The sequence below is a fragment of the Dendrobium catenatum genome, unplaced genomic scaffold (genome assembly GCF_001605985.2).
Source record: "Dendrobium catenatum unplaced genomic scaffold, ASM160598v2 fragScaff_scaffold_3, whole genome shotgun sequence".
NCBI classification, from domain to species: Eukaryota; Viridiplantae; Streptophyta; class Magnoliopsida; order Asparagales; family Orchidaceae; genus Dendrobium; species Dendrobium catenatum.
In genome coordinates this window covers 315,045-336,264 of record NW_021318465.1, presented here as the reverse complement: position 1 = coordinate 336,264, position 21,220 = coordinate 315,045, and the positions used below count along the sequence as shown (strand labels likewise).

The 21,220-nt window shown below is 33.3% G+C and overlaps 2 protein-coding genes across 3 annotated transcripts; one reads left to right on the top strand and one right to left on the bottom strand.

Moving 5' to 3' along the window:
• Positions 1-418: 418 nt before the first annotated feature.
• LOC110093442 (pheophytinase, chloroplastic) lies at positions 419-8,709 on the bottom strand. 2 transcript variants are annotated; one of them, XM_020818330.2, is made up of 8 exons: positions 8,365-8,709; positions 5,725-5,817; positions 3,045-3,256; positions 2,779-2,923; positions 2,624-2,696; positions 1,390-1,536; positions 1,042-1,182; positions 419-872 (listed from the first exon to the last, which is right to left on the bottom strand). In XM_020818330.2, exons 1-8 carry the CDS (start codon positions 8,655-8,657, stop codon positions 807-809), a joined length of 1,170 nt encoding a protein of 389 aa, XP_020673989.1. In that variant the 5' UTR covers positions 8,658-8,709; the 3' UTR covers positions 419-806. The 2 variants fall into 2 exon arrangements, with proteins under 2 accessions (XP_020673989.1, XP_020673990.1); XM_020818331.2 differs by having other exon boundaries at positions 1,042-1,167; positions 8,365-8,708.
• A 5,706-nt stretch (positions 8,710-14,415) lies between these two features.
• Positions 14,416-20,410, top strand: LOC110093446 (uncharacterized protein At2g39795, mitochondrial). Its single transcript, XM_020818336.2, has 3 exons — positions 14,416-14,881; positions 19,500-19,852; positions 20,063-20,410. The coding sequence occupies exons 1-3, from the start codon at positions 14,600-14,602 to the stop codon at positions 20,220-20,222; spliced, it is 795 nt and encodes a 264-aa protein (XP_020673995.1). The 5' UTR covers positions 14,416-14,599; the 3' UTR covers positions 20,223-20,410.
• Positions 20,411-21,220: the final 810 nt, after the last annotated feature.

Genomic DNA, 21,220 nt, shown 5'->3' with positions numbered 1-21,220 from the left:
CTGAACCCAAGTTGTTAAGCTATTTTGACACCCTATATTTAAAGAATAGGAAGGCATTAATCTAGAAAAAATATATCTCATTCTAATTTTTAAAGGGGGTTTACATACATATCATATGGTTTTTAGACATTTAAATATCTAACAAATAAATTCTAATATTTATTTACATAACTCTCAATTTTTTAATTGCATAAAAATACTAATATTAATTTTTCTAAAATAAAATATAATACTTTCATGCATGTTTTATTAAAAAAAATCATAAACATTAATTTTTCTAAAATGACATGCATTTCCATAAATATGTTTTCATATAATTGACATGCTAAATTATTATATAAATAAATATTAAATATTAAATGTTAAATATATAAACATAAAGAGAAATTGTGTGGTGTGTATGTAAATTATCTCCCTCTTCTTTTTTTTTTTTTAATAATACTTGACTTTCTAAAAAAGAATCAGCAGTAAAAAGAGATAAGTTGTAACATAAAAGCGATTTTACCCCTGCATTTTGGGAAAATTATTCTATGCGACGTCCGAATGCGTCTGGAGACGAATCCGTATGCGCCATGTCACTGGGATCTAGCGTATCCAATGATGTGGCGCATCCGTATTTGCCTCTAAACACGTTCGGAGGCTGCACAGAATAATATCTCTACATTTTGAGAGATTATTAGGTGCGGAGTGCGGACGGGGAGAACCATCCGTAACAAGCATTGGGTACCTAGCGGTACCCAGTACTTGTGCAAACGGTGCATGCTCCACACCTAATAATTTTTCCTGCATTTTGAGGCAATTCTCACCTATCCTTCAGAATGTCGTTTTACAAATGATTGTATCAGAGGATTCACAAGATCTGGTGCCTCATCCTGCAAAACATAAGATGAGCCTTTGCAAAATAAATATATGGATAGGATAACGTTATTAAAATTTAGATTTTGTTTGAAAAAGCTTTCTTATTATTTCTAAAACAAATTTATCAAGATATCCTGAGAAAATGCTTTATAAATAAAAAAAGGATGATATCATTAGACAAACCTGAGGACAATGGCCGACATTAGGTAGGACAACAAAATCCTCAACTGCTTCAAAGTTGGCAAAGGCTTTCCCAAGTTCAATAGGCTCCCAAGGGTCCTTATCTCCCCAAGCCACCAAAACGGGGCACTGAAAGATTTTGAACTATTTAGAAGTTTTAGGTTTCGTTTGGGACGGTTTTTTTATTGCTTTTTAAAGCGACTTTTTAGTACAAAAATTAATTTTTTTACACAAAAAGCCACTTTAAGAAGCAGTAAAAAAACCGTTTCAAACTAAGCCTTAGTTAAATAGCGCTTTCCAGATGCTGAAAATTTGAGGGAAATATAAGATTGGGTGGTAATGAAAAGAAACCTTGACTTTTGGAAGCAAATCTTCAGGTAAAGGGCCGCCGGAGTAGCAGATGAACTCAAGAAATACATTAGCTGCTCCTGGATCAAGGCCAGGCTGAAGGATGATCTGAACTAGTTCATCAGTAACGGCTGACTTGTCATGATAACACTGGCACAGAGAGAAATAAAGCTGAATCATGATAGCTCAAATTGATAAAGAAGAGAAAAAAACGACAGAATGATCTATAGATTATTTATCAATTAGTATAGAGAAAAGGTCAAAATGATCTATAGATTATTTATGCGGTGACATTTTAGTCCCAACATATCAAATGTGTTTAATTTAGATTTCTTTGGGATGACTTTCTTACTGCTTCTTAAAGCAGCTTTATAGTACAAAAATTAAAAAATTTATACTAAAAAGATGCTTTAAGAAGCAATAACAAAGTCATCTTAAACAAAGCCTTTATCTTCTGACTCTTTAAATCCGATTCACAATAATCCATTGACTTTACAAATTTGATCTAAATGAGGAATTATTTGGAACCATATTCGAGGAGTTACGAGACTAAATTAAACAAATTAGATTAGAAAGTTAGGCTGAAAATGATCTTATACAAATAGTCCATGGCCATATTTACAGTTCATAACTTATACTGCATGGATTTTTTTAAATATAATTTATACAGCATGGATTTATAAATCAAATATTTAGTATTTTTAACCATAAAGCAATACTGGCGAATTCCCAGGAAATTTTAAGGATAAGTAGATATGTGCATTATAGCAGACAATCCTAACAAACTAATAACATTACAAGCATAGGATGTAACTACGAATAATAAAACCACAATCAGATGTAAAACGAGAAAATCCTAAGTAAATGTGGTATTTCTCAGTAGAAATAAGAGGAGACAGGAGAATATAAAAAGAACTGGACTGTGCAATCCTTCCTCATTCTGTCATAACAGATTGCATGCCCAAAATATTCATAAGAACTGAGAATGAGAGAAAGAAAAAGGCATAACTGAGACATAGGCTTTGTTTGGGACTATTTTCTTCCTGCTTCTTAAAGCAGCTTTTTAGTATAAAAATTAAAATTTTTTAAGTAAAAAGCCGCTTTAAGAAGCAGGAAGAAAGTCGTCCCAAACGAAATCATAATAAATGAGGAATAAGCACCATAATAGATGAGGAACATGCATTCCTGAGTTTCTTCAAAAAGTTGAAGAATGTATCACAGTTTCACTTAACAACACCTGGAACAAAATGCTCTTCACGGATTCTTTTGTGGCAACTGCATTGTAGAAAATTTTTCCAAGCTCCGTGTTTCTATAAATAATCAAAAGCAGCATCTCAAATCAATCAAACCAAGACCAGAGAACTTCATATTACTAGACAAGTTATAATGTACCGCAACAAGCTCTGAAATGATTTGATGAATGGCCTTCCATACCATGGCTGCTTCTTTATATGAAGCATCCTTAGAGAGATGTTCAGTAAGAGGATTCCTTTACAAATTTGAGGCTCCATAATGGCTGCCTGAAGGCCAACAACCCCTGTGAAATAGCAGAATACACTCTTAGAAATAATTGGTTGGCCCCAGTAGATACTGATTTTGCATCATAGCCATAGTAAAACTAAAATAAAGGAAATCTTGTAGAGAAAATCGAGGCTTGCCTCCAATAGAGTTGCATATAAAGAATGCATCTTCTTTCACCACATCAGCACAAAAGTCATTTAGCTGAGCTGCCCATGTTTCAAAGGTGTAGAAAGAGTTTGCCTCAAAATCCCGAGGATTTGGTTTTTCCGAATAACCATAACCAATAAGATCAATTGAGTACACCCTATTTGTCTTTGAAAGAAAAGAAATATTTTTCCTCCAATGGTCACTGTAGAAGAAGAACCATATGAGAAAACAACTGGCATATTAAAAGTAGACTGCCAACAGAAGTGATAGCATACCAAGCAATAAAAATGTTAAATTTGTGACCCCCTTATGTTCCTCCATTGTAGGAGGATAGAAATCTCTTATTTCCTCCTAAATTTATTTTTTCGTCTTCTTTAGCATGCTCTTATACATGTGTCAATTTTTGTAGCATGCAAAGTTGGATTTGTAATTTTATTCTAATACTTCCCTATAATTGCTACCATGCTATAATTTAGATTTGTTACGACTTGTGCACATTCAATGAATTATCATTTTATTGACATATTAAAGGATTAGCATTATTGGAAAATTCTACTTTAAGAAATACTCTTCTAGATGCTAATTCTAATTTGTTAATCAATACGGATGAAACATTTTGAGGTATTTAATTACAATGTTTTATCAATTTGTGCTAAATTTATTGTAGATGTTCCTTCTTATGTTATGTTAAAAATTACGATGAAGATTATGATTACCATGTCCTTTAGAAATTAGCATCTAAAAGAGTATTTAAACTCTATTAAATTGTTTTATGAATTTGAGTTAAATGTATTGTAGATGTTCCTTCTTATGCTAAAAATTCCTAATGGAGCTTTTGTAAAGAAAAGGAGGGGGGTGGTGGGAGAAAGAGAGAGCTAAAAGTATATGTAGAACACACAGATACAGGACATGGTCAAGAGGATATATAAACTCACAGGCAAGATCTAGCCAAAAAAAATTGGAGATATCAAGCACCGAAACTGAGACTTGTAATTCTTTATTGTACAACCATAAAAAAATATTATCATGTAAATTGATAAGAATATGCATCAGGCACAAAGTTAATGAATGAGTGAACGAGAAGCTTAAACACATCAGGAATATTAATGTTTAATCAAACAGAAAATTAATCACTTTGGAACTTGAGAGCTAGTATTGGTTGATGTGAGAGGAAACCGGATGGTTGACTAAAAGTAAGACTAATCAAGGCCCTAATCAGGTTGAAATGGCAAAGTACTCCCATCTCTTCCTAGATTATGTGTTGACATGGCTGAGTGAAATCTGAAGCATGTTGGAAGGTTCAAAATATCTAAATTGATGAACAAAGTTATTGTAAATATACAGAATGTAAAAGCAAGAAGGAAGATAGTGCTTCAATCAAATTGCTTAGGTGATTCAGTCAATAGTAAAAGCCAAGAAAATAATGACTATAGGAAATATCATGAGCATCAGCAGAAGGCAGAGACAAGAAGTTAAACTAGCATAGCGGGAATGTTCAATAAAAGGAGAAACCAAGCTTCCATCAACATTATAAAGTAAGAAACACATGAAATTGGTGTAGGTCCTCCACATTAATAAGGAAGCAAGTAAAAGAAAACCCAGAGAAGATTAGCAAGGCAATCAACTTGAAAAGTGGTTCATAATTTCACTAACTGACAGCAAATATAAGAAAGTCAGACTCCTATTGGGAAATGCCTAGCTAGCGATATATAGAGCTGGAATGAATTGGAACTTTATGGGAGAATCTCAATGATGCATCTAAGAAATGTATGGCCCGGTAGTACAACTGCCCAAGCCACGTGAAAGTCTGATTTCTCCACCTAGGTTATAAGAGGCAATCGTAATGCATCGCTTCAGAGTTTAATTTGATAGCAAGATCAGCAGCTTAAAGCCTTAAACTGGAACTTGTATTACCAGGGTTGTGAGTTAAATACTTATTTGGACAAGCATTATATCTAAAGACTGCCTTGATGGGAGAACCAAATCTGAAGATAATGGCTCCTTCAAGCGGTAAGAAACTTTGATTATCAGAAATACTGATGTGAAACATAATGCATGGAAACAAGAACTGTTTGGGATATTTTAATATAAGGCTGTTAAAGCTTTGCTAGTTATAGAATTAATGCGAAGAAAAGCGAAGGACTAAAATGCCCCTTGGGCTACAATAGCAACTAACCACCCATAAGGGCGAAAATGGAAAAACATAAAAATCAAATAAACTACTACATAAAATGACTCAAAATAAACTCATGATCGTGGCCGTCGATCTCCGGCGTCTCCTGATGGTACACGTGTCGAAAATGCTGACGATGTCCTCATCAAATACTATGCACAATGACTTAACACAATCTACAATAGCCATGACATTCTACATTGTTAAAAACCAACTAACAGGATCATAAGAAGTGAGCAAAAAATAACATTTTTATAATGTACACCTTTGTCAATGAATTGCATGATGAGCATGACTTTTTTGAAACAAAAACGACCAAAAGAAGGCAATAGCCTTAAGTTACATAAGTTGCAAATCATCTTAGATACACAGGAAAAAAAAATCTTAGATACACAGGAAAGGTTTAAGATCAAACAAAATAGAAACGCACAGATGTAACTGCCAGTCCAACTTAATTATCTGAAAATCACAAGGAAAAAAGTGGTAAGGAAATACACCTGTTCGCTCCAAAACCATGAATTAAAATCAGTGCAGGGCCATTTTTTCCGGAAGACTGATAACGTATACGATAGCCTCGCCAATTCCATATGCTGAAAATAGACATGCAAAATTAACTTTTCAGTACTGAAAAGTCATTGCTTCAAGCCAAACATACTTTTTTTAATGGACAAAACAACTGCAATTTGAATAAGTTGGGTTAAGTTAGATGTATGGTTTGAAAATTTCTACACCGATGGAATAACTACAATAATTTCAAATCTTTAATAGTAAGATCATATGTTAGGAAAAAAAATCTATAAAAGATGGAAGAATCATACTAGAACTAGCCGCTGAAGAAAAATAAACATGCATTTAGCATTTTCTTGGTATTTGCTAATCCTCCAACAATTATTGCGAAAATGATCAAAATGAACTTCAACTATCTTAAAGGATCATTTTGGTCGCCCAAGTCTTAAAAAGGAATGCCCATGGTGGGAGTATTTTGGTTCCTCTTTAAAAATTTGAGTGACCAAAATTATTATTTAATATAGTTAGAGACTATTTTGGCATCTTATAATGGAATCAAGGGACCATTTTGATCATTTTCTCAACAATTATTTTATGTCAAGCTAATGATAAAGGCCACATTATGGATTTCATCACACCTTAATGGACCTTCTTAGCTTAGAGTTGTGCTCCCTTTCAAACGATACTTTCAAGATAATTAATTCTAATGAAAATACAGACATCCACACTTCACAGCCAAATGCAATCTGGAGAGAAATCCAAAAGTAATATTCATAGGAAGCACCAAAAGTGAACATTAAGATAAGATATATGAGTTCATACTTCATATTTTTTTTCTAGATATTTTCTTAAAACATAACTACAATAATGACCCTATTGATAACATGTTTCTGATCTTTTGATTACCTTTTTATGATTGAACTATAGCAACAAGTAAAAAAAAAAAAAAAACTACAGCGACAAGTGTTGTGATTCACCTCATATAATTTCCTAATATAGTGATATTTCTCCCTGCTTCTATGCATTCTGATAATGGCTATAATAACTTAGCAAAGAGATTGCCTCAAACCAAGAGTCAACTACCAAGTAACTTCAAAAGAGATCAAGCACCAACAAAAAGAATACCAAAATTTATATGGTTCAGTTTAAGCAAAGCCTACATCTATGGCCGCAAAAAGATTGAATAATCAAATAAACTTCAACAATAATAATATAATATATAAAATATTACACTTCATACAATGTTTGATATATGGACAAAGATACTGATTTATCTAGGTGAGAAAAAAATATAGCTATATGCTATGAAAATAAGGGTTAGATGTGAAGAAGAAAAAATGAATGATTCTATAGTTACTCCCTTCACCTCTCTATTACAGTAGGTTAAATGAAAATTATTTGACTCTTAATATGAAACAATGGAGAAAAAGGATTCATGTAGCCAACCCCACTTAGTGGGATAAAGGTTTGTTGCTGTTGTTGGATAATCAAGAGCTTTTTTTTCTTGCTATAATAAAAAAGTAACACTTTTTCCATGTTCAAAAAGCTAAAGAACTCCCCTTGCAAGCACTCAATAAACTTCTTTTCTTTCTCAAATGATACTCCTCTGTTCTCTTTTTCCTTCTTCCCTATCCCTCTTTGTTGCTTCTTGTTATGTGATACATCAACAACAGGCAATAATCTCCTTCTATAGTGTTAATAGGTCATAAGTAACAAGCTTAAATATGTTAGGTACATGTTGTTAGATATTATAATGTTGATGTTGGGAGGAATATGACAGGTAAAAAATTTATAGGAGTTAGCTAGAGGGTGATAGGTAGAAGTTTATATAAATTAGGTGAAAAATTTCTCTTCATACTTAAAAATCTCCTATTTCGAGACATAATTACTTATATATATATATATATATACCCAACATATTTTATAGAGATAAAAAACATTGAATTGCCTTCGTAAATGCCGTGGAAGTGACCATTTATCCTCTCTCTCTCTCTCAGCTGTTTACTCGAACGAATTAACTTTTAATTTATCGCACAATCTCATCTTGTAAGGTTACTATTGAAATCCTCGAGGCCTAGTTAGTGAGATGTAACATGAAAGGTAGGTGAATGTGTAATCCACAGCCATCCAATGGAAGCAAGTGAACAGGATTACCTGTCTTTCTACAATTAGCTAATTCAAATTACAATTTTCAATGAGGAGTAGAACCCAACCTATTTTATAGAGATAAAAGACATTGAATTCCTTTCGAAAATGCTGTGGAAGTGACCATTTCTCTCTCTCTCTTCTTATGATAGAAACAAATGAGAATTCCTTCAGTTCATAATGTGAACAGAGCATGACCAAGTTTACTATATGCATCACTTTTGATCTCTTATTCTTCTGTTTGTCACACAATGAATTCAAACTAACTGCTATATTAATTTCTAATTGCGTCCAATCAAATTCAATGTTTTCAATACATGGTCTATAATTTCAAGTAACCAGATGAGCCCTAAGATAAAAATGCCATCTACAAAACAATACACCACACAAAATCATCTAAATTATAATAGTTAGCAACATTTTACCAATTTGAACAGAAAAATATCACATATGAGTGATATAGAAGGACGCAGATATTCCTTTACCTACTGCTAACATCGCATTCTGAGGAGGACGGAAACTTCAAAATTCCATCCGAGGGCTTCCTTCCACTGACAGGATTCACAGCAGGGTTCTTCACGGAGCAAACGCAGCTGTAACCATAAGAAGAGACTAGAGAAAAAGGGGAATCAGTATATTTGGGCGATATTGGTAAGCGGAGATCCGATCGACGAATCCATTTCACCGTAAAGATTCCCTTATGAGAACTGCCATGGGACGTAAAGGAGGAAGATGCAGAGAACGGAAGCGCGTAAGAAGCAGGGCTCGACCTCGCCATCTCCGATTAGGAGAGCGATAAAACGAAGCAAAGGAAACATGAAGCGCATGAACTTGTGGATTTATTTGTTTGCCGCTCGGTTAACTGTCAGTAGAATATCAAGATTTACTGAACAATCTGGACCGTGTATTTCGTTGAACGAAGAACATGTGGAGCTAATGGACTGGTGCGGGCCGGGCTTATTGAATGTTTGTTGGGCCTGAACTAGGTAGGTAATGCCATGTCGAAGGAACTTTTATTAGGTCCGGTGTAAGGACGTAGAGGAACGTTCGGTCGGAGGGAAAATTCCGCCAAAAAAATTGGTATTTGCTCGGTATTGCTAGGTATTATTTGATAATAACGAGGAATACCGCTCTGTGAAGACCAATACCGAGTTGTACCAAGTTTTTTCTAGGAAAAACTCGGTACAACTTTTGTATTACTCGGTATTGATCGGTATAGCTCGGTATAATTCGGTATTGGGTCTTCACGTGATGGTAATCCTCGTTATTGTTTGGTATTGCTTTGTATTTGCTCGGTATTTCTCGTTTTTTGGCGCGATTTGGCCTCCGATCTGACGTTCCTCTACGTCCGGTCAGAGGAAGAGCATGAAGAGTTTGGGTAAATTGATATTTTTATGTAGGGAAGATTGTGATTAGATAGGTTTACATTTTAGATATAAGAAATGCAGATGCAATAATTTTTTTTATTCTAAATTTGTTATGTTAATCTAAATTGAACTCCTAAAAGGTCAACTTATTGAATGAATGGTTGTGATTTACCCAATTTTTAAAAATAAGAAATTAGAAATAAGATTTTCGTGAGGTCTTTCTAAAATTATTTGATTTTATCAAAAACCAATAATCATTTTGACTGAATTTTAAGTGTGATTAGCTAATCGGGTCACCTACCCAATAATCAAGTATAACAGTAACCTATTTGGTTGAATAATTATCCTCCATTATAATATGTTTTGACAGCATATAAATATATATTATAGTTAATACATCTGATCATTATTGTAGAACCGCTGCTGTCCAACAAACATCATCAGATCACTGTCTACGATACTATAACAACATTACTGAACCGCAGTCCTCAAATAACTATCACCCGACTATAATCTTCCGACCACTATCGCATGATTACGATCCCCATAATTATAATCACATTTGAGAACCCACCTGATAGAGATGAAAATTTCAACTATTAATTTCTTTAAAATGAAGTTAAAATGATCCGGAAGTTCATTCCTTTAATTCAAATATTTGCATCAAAAGGTTCGTGTTTAATTGGACAAATTTTCTAGTAATGTATTAATAATATTTAACACTAGTTTTAAATAATATAATGACTAAATATTTGTCAATATAAGATAATAAACAGGGGCATATGCAATAGTATGGGGGCCTGGGGGCACGCCCCCCACTGCAAATTTAATTAATGCTTAATTAAGTGTATTAATTTCTAAAAAAATAATTTCTATTAGTTATTTGCTTTATTCATGAGGCTCTTCTGATTCCCACGCTCTGCTCTTGCCTCCACGCACGGAGCACGACAAACTGAGGAAGCAGAGCGTCGAGTCACCGAGCGAAGTAGTGTATTCCGGATTCCTGAATCTAAAGGCTTCACGTCGACATCCGGCAAGGCGGCACCAGGCAACCACAATATGGAGCCGTAGTGCCGGATTGCGCAGGCGCTGCAGGTCGTAAGTATTTTTGACTTTTGACTTTTTTTTCTAATTTGTTGAATGTGAACAATGTGGTTTTAACGAAAGAATGCATCTTTCTTCTTTAGCATCCAGTCATCCCTAATTATGGGGTTCGTCGTCACTCTTTTATTGGGAACTATCATGTATGTCCGACTATGATCCAATGATTCATCGTTTACTATAGACGACGTAGAAGAACTACTTTAGGTTTCGTTTAAATACTTCAATTAACAAGTTGCCTTATCCCAACCCAATTAATAGGGCTGGGATAAAGCCAACAATCCCATTAAATTAAAATCTCACATGAGTCAAATTTATATCACATATATACTAACCTTAATAGTGAGGGATCAATTTTTGAAGGTCATTACAAGTCAAATTTCTAATACAGACTACAACTAAAAGTTGTCTTAACTGTCAATTTATTTAATCAAATTTTAAGTTTAGTTTGAGATAGTTTTTAATTACTTTTAAAGTAATTTTTTAGTATAATAATTTTTTGTATTAAAAAGATGATTTAAAAAGTAATAAGAAAGCTGTCACAAGTCTTCTAAGAAAGACCTCAAAAAAAAAAAAAGAAAAAGACACCGTCAAATAACCAATGTCAACCCAAAAAAACACTTGAACATGAAGCTCAAAGAATAAGATGTTTAATCTCATGATAAGATTTCCATAAGGAGATTTTAGCAAAATGAGCATGCTTAATATGCCTAGCAACACTTACAACACTTTTAAAATTATATTCAAATTTTCTAATATTTCTTTCTCTCTATAAGAAATGTAATGTGAAACTAGAAGTAAGAAATAGTATATTCTTTGCATCCTTTGCCAAATTCAAATCGGCAATCAAGTTTAAAACTTGAAGAATAGTAGGCCTAAGAATGAAGTATTGTAATCCATGAATCAAATCAGAAATAATCAAAAAGGAAAGTTCGCATTCAAAAAATAGGTTAGTATGAGTCTCTTCAGCTCTAGCACATAAAACACAAGCAAGAGAAATATTTAAAGTTCATTTGAAAAGAATGTCAACAATTTTCAACCCTTTTAACAAAGCCATCTTGGCATAACAAGAAAAATCTAAAGCAAATCTCTTATGCAAAACATAAGAACACCATTCCACCCTAGTAAAATCATCATAAAAAGCAATATGAAAACTCTTGAAAGGAGGAAAAAGCACCCCATCTCAAGCAATACTAGAACTAGAAGTATGTTGTATGGAAATATTAGAAGTGTTAAAGAAACTAAGGCATACAAAGAGTTCGGCAAAGTCCAATTGCTAATTATGTCTTTTATAGAAACCAAATCGAAAGAAGAACTAATTCATGTAAAGCTCGACCCCCACACCAAGGATCCCAATAAATGGAAAGAGAATTATTAGGATTTATAATAAAAGATATATTCTTAATAGACCCAACAATAGAGTAAATAAATTTCCAAAAGAATGGAAGCATTTTCAGTATAAGGTTTCCAAAGAGAAGTACATTTATGCTTAACTCAACCAGATAAGAGAACAACTGGAAGCATAGTATAAAGAATTAAGATATGGAATACCCAAAACCCCAAAACATTTAGGCCGACAAACTTCTTTCCAAGCAATAATATGAATTTTCCTAGAATTAACATCACCATGAAACAGAAAATTAGAACAAACCTTTCTAATAAATTTGCATCAAATTTTAAGAAGAATAAGACTCCTATTCCAATAAGAAATATAATAGCTAATAGTAAACTTAAGAAGTTAAATTCTTCTAGCAAATGAAAGAATATCATCTTTCCAACCAGCTTGCAGATCAGTAATTTATCAAACAAAGGTTGAAAAGTAGAAGCTATAAGTCTTTTTGTAAACATATATTCCAAGATATTTCATAGTATTATGAGAATTTGAAATGTTCTAAATATAACAAATATTATTAGCCACCAAAGTATCCTTAGAAAAAAAAAAGCCAAACTTTATTATTATTAAGAAAAAGATTAGAACAATGGGAGAAATAACCCAAAATATCATTTAACTTTTCAGCATTAGGAACTGAGGCTTTTTCAAAGATTAGAACATCATCAATTTAGAGTAAATAAGAAATATACTTCTCACCAGCATCCATACCCTCAAAGTGAATATCAAAAGACTTATCATCAATCAAATTAGATAAGACATCCATCATAATACAACATAAATAAGGGGAAAGAGGACAACTTCGATGTATACATGAAGATGAGTTAAAAACCCATCTAATGATCCATTAAAAGAAAAAAAAAATCCTCAATACAACCATTAATCCAAGAAATGAAGCAGTTAGGAAAACCTTTTTGAGCCAATCTATATAAAAGAAAAATATCTAGATACTGTGTCAATAGACTTGTGAATGTCAAGCTTTGCACAGACATACTTAACGTTGGCAAAGATATTAAAGTCCCTCAACAATTCAGATGTCAAAAAAATATTATCTGAAGAAATCCTTTTTTAATAAACTCATACTGACTAGGATGAATGATAAAAGGCAAATATGTTGCATTCTATTAACCAAAAATTAGCCACAATTTTATATAAAAAAAATTAATAAAAAAATTGACCTACAATAAGTGATAAGAGCACTTTTAGGAATAAGTGCAATAACATAAGCTTTAACAACTCTAGACATGTGACGAGAAGAGAAATAATATAAAACAATTTTTCAAAAAATTTTCCAAGAGTTTTTAAAAATTTTTCAAAGTAAAGCCACCAGGGCTAAAGGCAGAAGAAGATAAAATTAAGAATACAACCTTCTTAAATTTTTCAATAAAAATAGAAGCTGATAAAGATGGAAGTAGAACATCAGGAATAGTCCTTCCAACATGAATATTGATATGTCATAAAAAAATTATCTTGATCGGGCACGAATCTCAAGGCAAAAATCAAGTTGGAAAGTTCAAAAATTAAATCTAGGATCATCTGAACTCCGATTTCAGTAAACTTATAGTCGAATTGATCATCTCGGAAATACAAACCAAACGACACCAAATTCAACTCAATTTGAGCCCAAATGGGTCTGAATCAAAGACCCGAAGAACATTCGTAAGGTTCAATCCATAATTTGTATTACCAAACAATTTCCAAACATGACATGCTTATAGTAGAATCGAGCATATCGACAAGACGAATCCAACGAGCCCAAGATCACAAAATTCCGATTTCGTTAAAACCTTCAAATGTCTAACGAACGATCCACGATTAAGGGATTCAATATCGGTCATTCATCCGAACCACTCCACATTTGCCCTTGATCATCCTCCTATTTACGGGTCATGCCATCATAAAAAAAAACTATAAATAGCCCCTCATTTCTCTTGAGAGGGGACTCAAGCAAGAAGAAGAAGAAGAGAAGGATATGAGGGAACAAACTCCTCCTCGACCACCGCCGGAGTTATGCTCGACGCCCAACTGACTCCGGAATTCTGCCCGACGCCGGAATTCTACCCGACGACAGAATTCTGCCCGACGCCCAAGTGACGCCGGAATTCTACATGCCGCCGGAATTCTGCCCAAGCGACGTCAGAATTCTAAGTGACTCTGAATTCAACTCGAATACACAACTTGTGTTTTAACTGGACTTCAATCCGGAAGTAAATCATTGTAATCTGATTGTCTTAAATTCTAAGGACGAATCAGCCTCTTGTATTTCAAACAAATATTAGTGAAACTTTTTCAACTGGGCGTGGCCACGTGGTTTTTTCCCTTTTCCAGGGCTTTCCTCGTAAAAATCGTGGTGTTATTTCATATCCTGTTTGTGCGCTGAATATACGTACAATATTGAGACAGAAACTTTCTAACTCTATCGCCGCGTATATTCTAGTCCGCAACAAATATAATTAGAAATAGGAAGAGGAGATATAGGAGAATTAAAAACCTTCAGAAATAATTTTAGGATCCTAAAACCCGTGATGTTATTTCTATTATGCCTACCACAAATTTTCGAATAAATAAAAGCTCAAATCATCCTCTCTATATGAAAGCAATCAAAATTTTCATCTCTGAATAAGTCAAAAAGCCCATAAAAACATTTTGTGATTAAAAATACGAATTCAAACAATCGTTCAGCTGATTATCGAGTGGATTACATCGAATATTCTGCAAAATAATACATTTGTGTCTTCTGAAATCATCAATAGTGTCAGAAACAAGCTTAGAAGAAACCCACCATAAGCAAAACCCTAGCAGTAGGGCTTTGTCGTCAGCTTCAGTTTAGTTCCTTCTCTCATTCTAGTGCCGTCATCGGACATGGCCTTCTCCGCTATAGTTCGCCGCGCCACCTCCGCGACCGCACGATATTCAATAGAGTTCTACATCTGCCGTCAGAGTCGCCGTAGTCTCAACAATGCTCCCTTACGTTCTCTTCTCACGGGAGAAATCCTTTATTGTAGAGGAGGAAGCACGCTTCCCTCCTCCTTCTTGTCCCTCGCTCGCTTCTCTTCTTTGTTGTCAAAGAAGCAGTCAGCAGATGCCGAACTTCTTCAGATAATCAAGTCAGAAATTAAGTCCGCCGAGGAAGAACGCCGAGAGGTACAAACCATAAAGATTTTTTATTTTCAGTTTCATTTATTTCGTATTACGCTGTTAGAGTAGTTTTGAATTGCATTATTTTGTAATTTAGATGTTCTTATCGATTTCGATGGCGAGAACTAATGTTTTATCTATTGTTCTTGTTTCTTCAAAAACTTAGGTAATGTGTAAAGGTCAATACCTTTAACTGTGATGGATTGATAATGAGTGATTTTTTTAGCCTTCTGATTCTGTGCTGTTGGAGTAAGCCATAATGCTCTTTAAGGGCTGGATCTTTTTATTGAAAACTTAACAGCTACATAGCTTTTGACTTAGCTTGTTTAAACCGTTATGCCTTCCATTGCCCTCTTCTCCTCATAGATATGGATTGAAAATAAAAATAAAAAATTTAATTACGAAAAACTCTTCATTTCTTGGTGCCTATTTTTTTTTCTCTAAATTTTCCAGATAGATGAATCATAGGGTGAAGTTATTGATTTAGCACATCTGATATACCCTATTATATATTTTTGGCCCCAAATAGTTGGAATGAATAGAGCTCATAAAGTTGATTCCCTAGGTGAAATTGTGTAAAAAGACTTGCATCGATAGAATTAGCATCTCATGTATCACACAGAAGGAGTGAAAGTAGGAGGATTCATAAAGTTGTCCCTAAGGAGAATTCATAAAGCCTACACCATAGTTTATCAGTCTTTCAAAATTATGCTTCTTAAGCTTGTTAACTCTCCTCTGCTACCTATCTTAGGTTTGTTCTTTGTAGTGACTTAACAACCAGGTAAGGCATTTTGCACAAAACAATGGTTTGTGGTTTAGTATTCAGGTGGGTGGACCGGTGGATCCTCTTGTTGCACTTATATATGTATAAAATCAGAATAATATGTGCCATGATATTTAGAAGTCACTAATAGGTGTGCAAGATGAGGCCAAATATAAAATAGGCCTATATTTTTCAAATTGATTTGCAACTAAGAATCCCAATAATTTATATGCATGACTAGCAAGTAATTTCATGAAAAAAAAGGTACGTTATTAAAAAATAATTGCAAAATCCTTAAATTTGAATCTTCGCACTTTTCTATTTCAATTAGGTTTGTTTGAAAGACAAAATATCACAATAAGATGCGTGGCTGACTTCAACTGTAATCCTTATACCATATAAAATTTAACTTTCAATCCTATCTCCTTTATGGTCTTGATATGTAGCAAGAATTTCATGAAAAATGGTATGTTATTAAAAAGTAAGTGCAAGATCCTTAAATTTGAATCTTTGCACTTTTCTCTTTCAATTAGGTTTGTTTGTAAGACAAAATATCACAATAAGATGCATGGCTGACTTCAAATGTCATCCATATATGATCTAAAATTTGACTTTCAATCCTATCTCCTTTATGATCTTGATTTCTCATAATGTCTCAAATGAAGCTTTCATTTGCTTGTATGTTTGCGTCTCTTCCCCAATTCCTTAGAAAAAGCGAGCTACATTTTCAAGTAAAAAATGCTGCCATTACATATTGGCCAATAAACATGAAGCCCATATTCTCAACAATCCAATTGTAAAAGCTTTGCTACTATCATGTCAACTTTGATATATTTCTCCAAGTGAGTAAGGCATACATGAAAGAGTCAAATGTTTTTATTATACAGTTTATTGGCACAATTGGGTCAGACTAAATTTGTACCATAGACCACACTCATTGATCCCAAAGTCATATTCTCCTAAGGATGGTAGAGATCTAGGAGAAACCTTGATAATAGGCTGGTAGATAGACTTTTCTTTTTGCTATCCAAACCCGGAAGAAATCTGATTTCAATTCATAAACAGTTTTTTAAACTGCATTCTTAATCATTTTTGTTGTTCCCATATTAAAAATAACCCCATGTTAATTTACGAGACTATCAGCTTATGTTCTTGACTCGAGCAAATTTTTAAATCCCTGCAAGTGCTAGAAACAAGATCTGTTTGCTTTTTATAGAGCAATCTAGAGAGAGAGAGAGAGAGAGAGAGAAGGGTGGGCACAACAAATAGATAAAAGAATATATACATATATGCATGGAAAAATCAACTAATGTTTCACTCATAATAGATATAAATTGATACAAAATATAAAATATAAGAACTCCTACAAAATGGCTATACATCTTCTTAAAATAATGAAAGTTACTTCTAAATGAAAGGAACCTAATTCTTTAGTAGTTGGAGATTATTTTTCACTATCTGTAATGATAGGAGATGATAGATCATGAAATTTAAAATAAAGATCCAACCATTATAGGCTTGTCAAAATCCTAGAGGATCCTAACAGTTCCATTTGCTAGCCTAAGTAGATGGACTGGCTAATTTAATCCTTCTAGATCACTCATTAAATAAATCATTGTACCTACAGTCCAAACAACTCCTGGGAGAAGCATGAATGAACATGAGCCAAAAATATCATAGTGCAGTGAACTAATCCATATCCTCTCATATTTACCAAGAAGCATGCATGTTTTATATTTTGTTGTTGCTAACTATGTTTTTAGGGATATCGTCTAAGATTTATAGCATTAGAAATAACAAATCTAAAATAAAACTATTTCCAACACTGCACAATATGATTGATTAGGTCTAAATTAGGACCTATAATTATTTTTTCTATATATAATATGTAAATTATTTTCTCTCAACTTGTAATTAAGTTGTAACCTTGCCTATGATAAGTAGTTCGGCTTTGATCTTTTCAATATGAAGTTTTTTTTTTCATATCTATTATTTATGTCCATAAATACTTCAAAATGATATGTAACATTGATCCTGATCAACCTTGCAAGAAATAGCTTGCATTTAAAATTTATAAAATTTTATGATGATCTATTTTTTAGAAATAATTTGTTAAATAACATCGTGCCGTTAGTTACAGCTCCAAACAACAATTTTGGAATGATTGTTTAACATCAAGCATTTGACATAGGCTTTGTTTGGGTTGGCTTTCTTATTGCTTTCTAAAGCAACAAGAAAGCCTTTCCAAACGTAGCCATAGTCTCAATGCTTGATCGGGACATGTACAAAATAACACTCAATTAGAGTAAGGCTTTATACTAGAAAAATGTTTTAGAAAGAAGGAAGAAAGATGTCCCAAACGAAACCCAAGTTATCATAGATTAAAAAAGGGGGTACTTTTTTATCTTATTATCTCATTAAAGACAGTTATAGATATGCTTGATCAATGATCTAACTGGTAGAATTCAATAAATTTGGTCTCTACCTAGTTTGTTGGAGATGAAGTTTGACCATCTTTATTTAATTCTAGGAGCTCAAAGTTCACAATATTTTGATGAAAAATATGCTTGAAAAAGTAATCTTGCATATCTATTTTTGGTATTTGTTTTTCTTTCATATTACCAAACTATAAATCAAAGGCCATTCATCTTAATCTTCACTAAATTAATTATCATTTTAAATTTAATAATTTTTGCAATTGTTGGATTTTCGATCAAGAGTGTTTTAATTTGAAACAATTGTTGATTGGCATGGTCGTACTTTAAATCTTTATTCAATATAGCAAAAAACGCACAAATAAATCATCATATTTAGCTTATATATATATATATATATGCCGAATTGTTTTAATTTGTGTACCGTTAATTCTTTGCTTATACTATATCCTAATCCAAAATTCACCAATATTTATGAACTTTTATATATTGGAGATTAATTTTTTTCCACATATTTTTGGAGTTCTCTCTATCAAAATACCATATAAGCAGTGGAATTGCAAAGTGATTGGCAGTTGTGAAATGATGTTGCTGATTGAGTGATAGAATATTTGAAGAACCAAACAAGCATAGGCTACCCTCTTGTTTAAGTACCAACTGAAATGCTTGATGAATTAAATCTTTAGTATGCTAATTTTGCTATTTAATAGTGGTGAAAGACTGACAACACATAGGATAGAGATGATAAAATCACCTAGCTATTTTCTTTCTCCATCGTTAGCATATGGGTACTTAATATGTCATAACTTCAGACAGTTTGTGTGGTGGTTATGATGACTGGCGGTGTTGGAAATGCAAGGTTTTAGCTGTAGAGATTTATTAAGAAAAAATTAAATTAATAATTCTTTACCTATTGCTCTTCTTTTTATGTTACTTCCAAACTATTAAATGATCGAAAAGATAATAGTGTAGAACAAGCAAACTGCTGGGCTTTAATTGTCAGACATGAAAATTAATTGGTTTTATGTATAATTGGCCTATCTATGTATTATTTTGATCATAAAAGAAGTGTGATATTGATAAAAGTTATATATAAGATTAAGATTTTGTTTGGGACAACTTTTTTATTGCAAGAAATTTTTATTCTAAAAAGTCATTTTAGGAAGCAATACGAAAGCTATCTCAAATGAAGCCTAATAGAAATGCCTAGAGCGCTTTTTGGCAAAATAGAATCTTGTTCCATCTGAAGAAAGATTAAAAAAAAGCTATTTAATGAAGAAGGCGTGAATGAGCAAGTTCATAGTTGAGATTATTAGGATGGATGCATTTTAAAACTAGTATTTTACTTCAAGAGATGGCGATATTAGATTAAAAGATTTCTGGGAAGCTGATAAATTATATCTTCACTTGATTTCTTATTTCCCAGACAGAAGAAGTTCCAAAAGGCTTTCCATTTGAGATCCAAGATGAAGAGGGTTCAAACATTGTAACTCTAAGAAGAGAATACTTGGGTGAGAAAATTGAAGCTTTTGTCTCCATGCCCAGAATGGAGGAACCTGTTAACACTGAGGAGGCGGGCAATGGGGAAGCCAATCATCTCGGTGATGAGAAGACCAGCCAGCCTGCTATTCCACTGACCGTTAACATCAGCAAAACCAAAGGACTAAATCTGGAGTTCTCCTGCACTGCTTATGCTGATGAAATTGTAATTGACAGCTTGTCAGTTCAAAAAAATGATGAATCTGATGATGTGCTAGCATATGAAGGTCCTGATTTCAAGTAAGGAGAAATTACAAGAGACTAAACTCCGCTCATAATTTTTTCATCTTAGGCTTTCGTTTGGGACAGCTTTCTTACTTCTTCTTAAAGAACTTTTTTAGTACAAAAGTTTTAATTTTTGAACTTGAAAGCTGCTTTAAGAAGCAGGAAGAAAGCCGTCCCAAACAAAACCTTAGTGTATTTATACTCTAAAATTTTCATGTGTTCCAGTGATCTTGATGAGAACCTCCAGAAAGCATTCCACAAATTTCTTGAAATAAGAGGCATCTCTCCTTCGACCACCAACTTCTTGTATGAATATATGATAAACAAAGATGACAGGGAGTATTCCCGGTGGCTGCAGAATCTGAAGCAGTTTATTGAGAAGTAATGAGAAGAAGGTTCAATGCTTGCAAGCTGACGTTTTGTCCGTATTCCTGAACTGAAGAAATTTTATGATGCTGGTGTTGTTTTCTGAGCCTTTTTCATTCATCTATCTTCAGTTTTGTTACACATGGTAAACAAGGTATGTATACTTAATATGAAGGTGAATGCCATCTGATTTACACTCCTCTTTTCGAAAAATTATTTTGCACGGACACCGAATGATGTCCAGAGACCAATAAAAATGCACCATGTCATCTTTTTACTGTACTGCTACTCAGTACTGCTCGGTATCGATTCCGATACTCAGTACCGTGGCATCCGAACTTAGAGTTGCATCCATCCACACATAATAATTTCTCTTTCTTTTCATGCTTATGCATCTATGGTTCTTTTTTTTGTTTGCTCAGTTCCTCATGAGCAAGCTCTTTCTCTTGTTTTAAGCGTATTACATGCATCATCTCGCTGCTCTGCTCTGCTTGAATGATAGTATTTGCATCCTTCTATTATGTTCTAATCACAAAACGTAATAGAGGGGCACCATGATTAGAACAAGTTGATCACGCACATCATGATGCCTTTGATCTATAAAATGTCTTGCATTGCTCCCATTAATTTAGGATAATTTTCTCCCCTTTTTTTTATGTGAGTTCCACCATTAAAGCTCTGCTTGTGACTGCTTTCTTATTACTTTTTAAAGTAACTTTTAAGTATAAAATTTATTTGAATTGGAAATTTTTATACTAAAAAAAATTCTTTAAAAAGCAGGAAGAAAATTATCCCAAATAAAATAAAATAATTGTTACTATTAATAATGTTAGTCTACAGAAAGGGCCATTAGGCTTTCAAGGAAATGTGTTAGATCGGTTGGGCTGACTGAATTGGTCCATCCTAGACTAGTTCATGTCAACAGAAGGCGGGCCAAAAGGGGGTGGATGGTTGAGTGGATGGGACTCATACACTATTCAAATTAGAGATTATTTAGGAATCAATTAATTGCCCTTT

Excerpts from the sequence above, each read along its gene's own strand:
- LOC110093442 (XM_020818330.2), bottom strand. The coding sequence starts at position 8,657 with ATGGCGAGGTCGAGCCCTGCTTCTTACGCGCTTCCGTTCTCTGCATCT. Across the intron at positions 5,818-8,364 it reads GAATGCGATGTTAGCAGTAG|CATATGGAATTGGCGAGGCT; the intron begins GTAAAGGAATAT and ends GTCTATTTTCAG. Across the intron at positions 2,924-3,044 it reads TATATGCAACTCTATTGGAG|GGGTTGTTGGCCTTCAGGCA; the intron begins GCAAGCCTCGAT and ends GCTATTTCACAG.
- LOC110093446 (XM_020818336.2), top strand. The coding sequence starts at position 14,600 with ATGGCCTTCTCCGCTATAGTTCGCCGCGCCACCTCCGCGACCGCACGA. Across the intron at positions 14,882-19,499 it reads CCGAGGAAGAACGCCGAGAG|ACAGAAGAAGTTCCAAAAGG; the intron begins GTACAAACCATA and ends CTTATTTCCCAG. Across the intron at positions 19,853-20,062 it reads TATGAAGGTCCTGATTTCAA|TGATCTTGATGAGAACCTCC; the intron begins GTAAGGAGAAAT and ends CATGTGTTCCAG.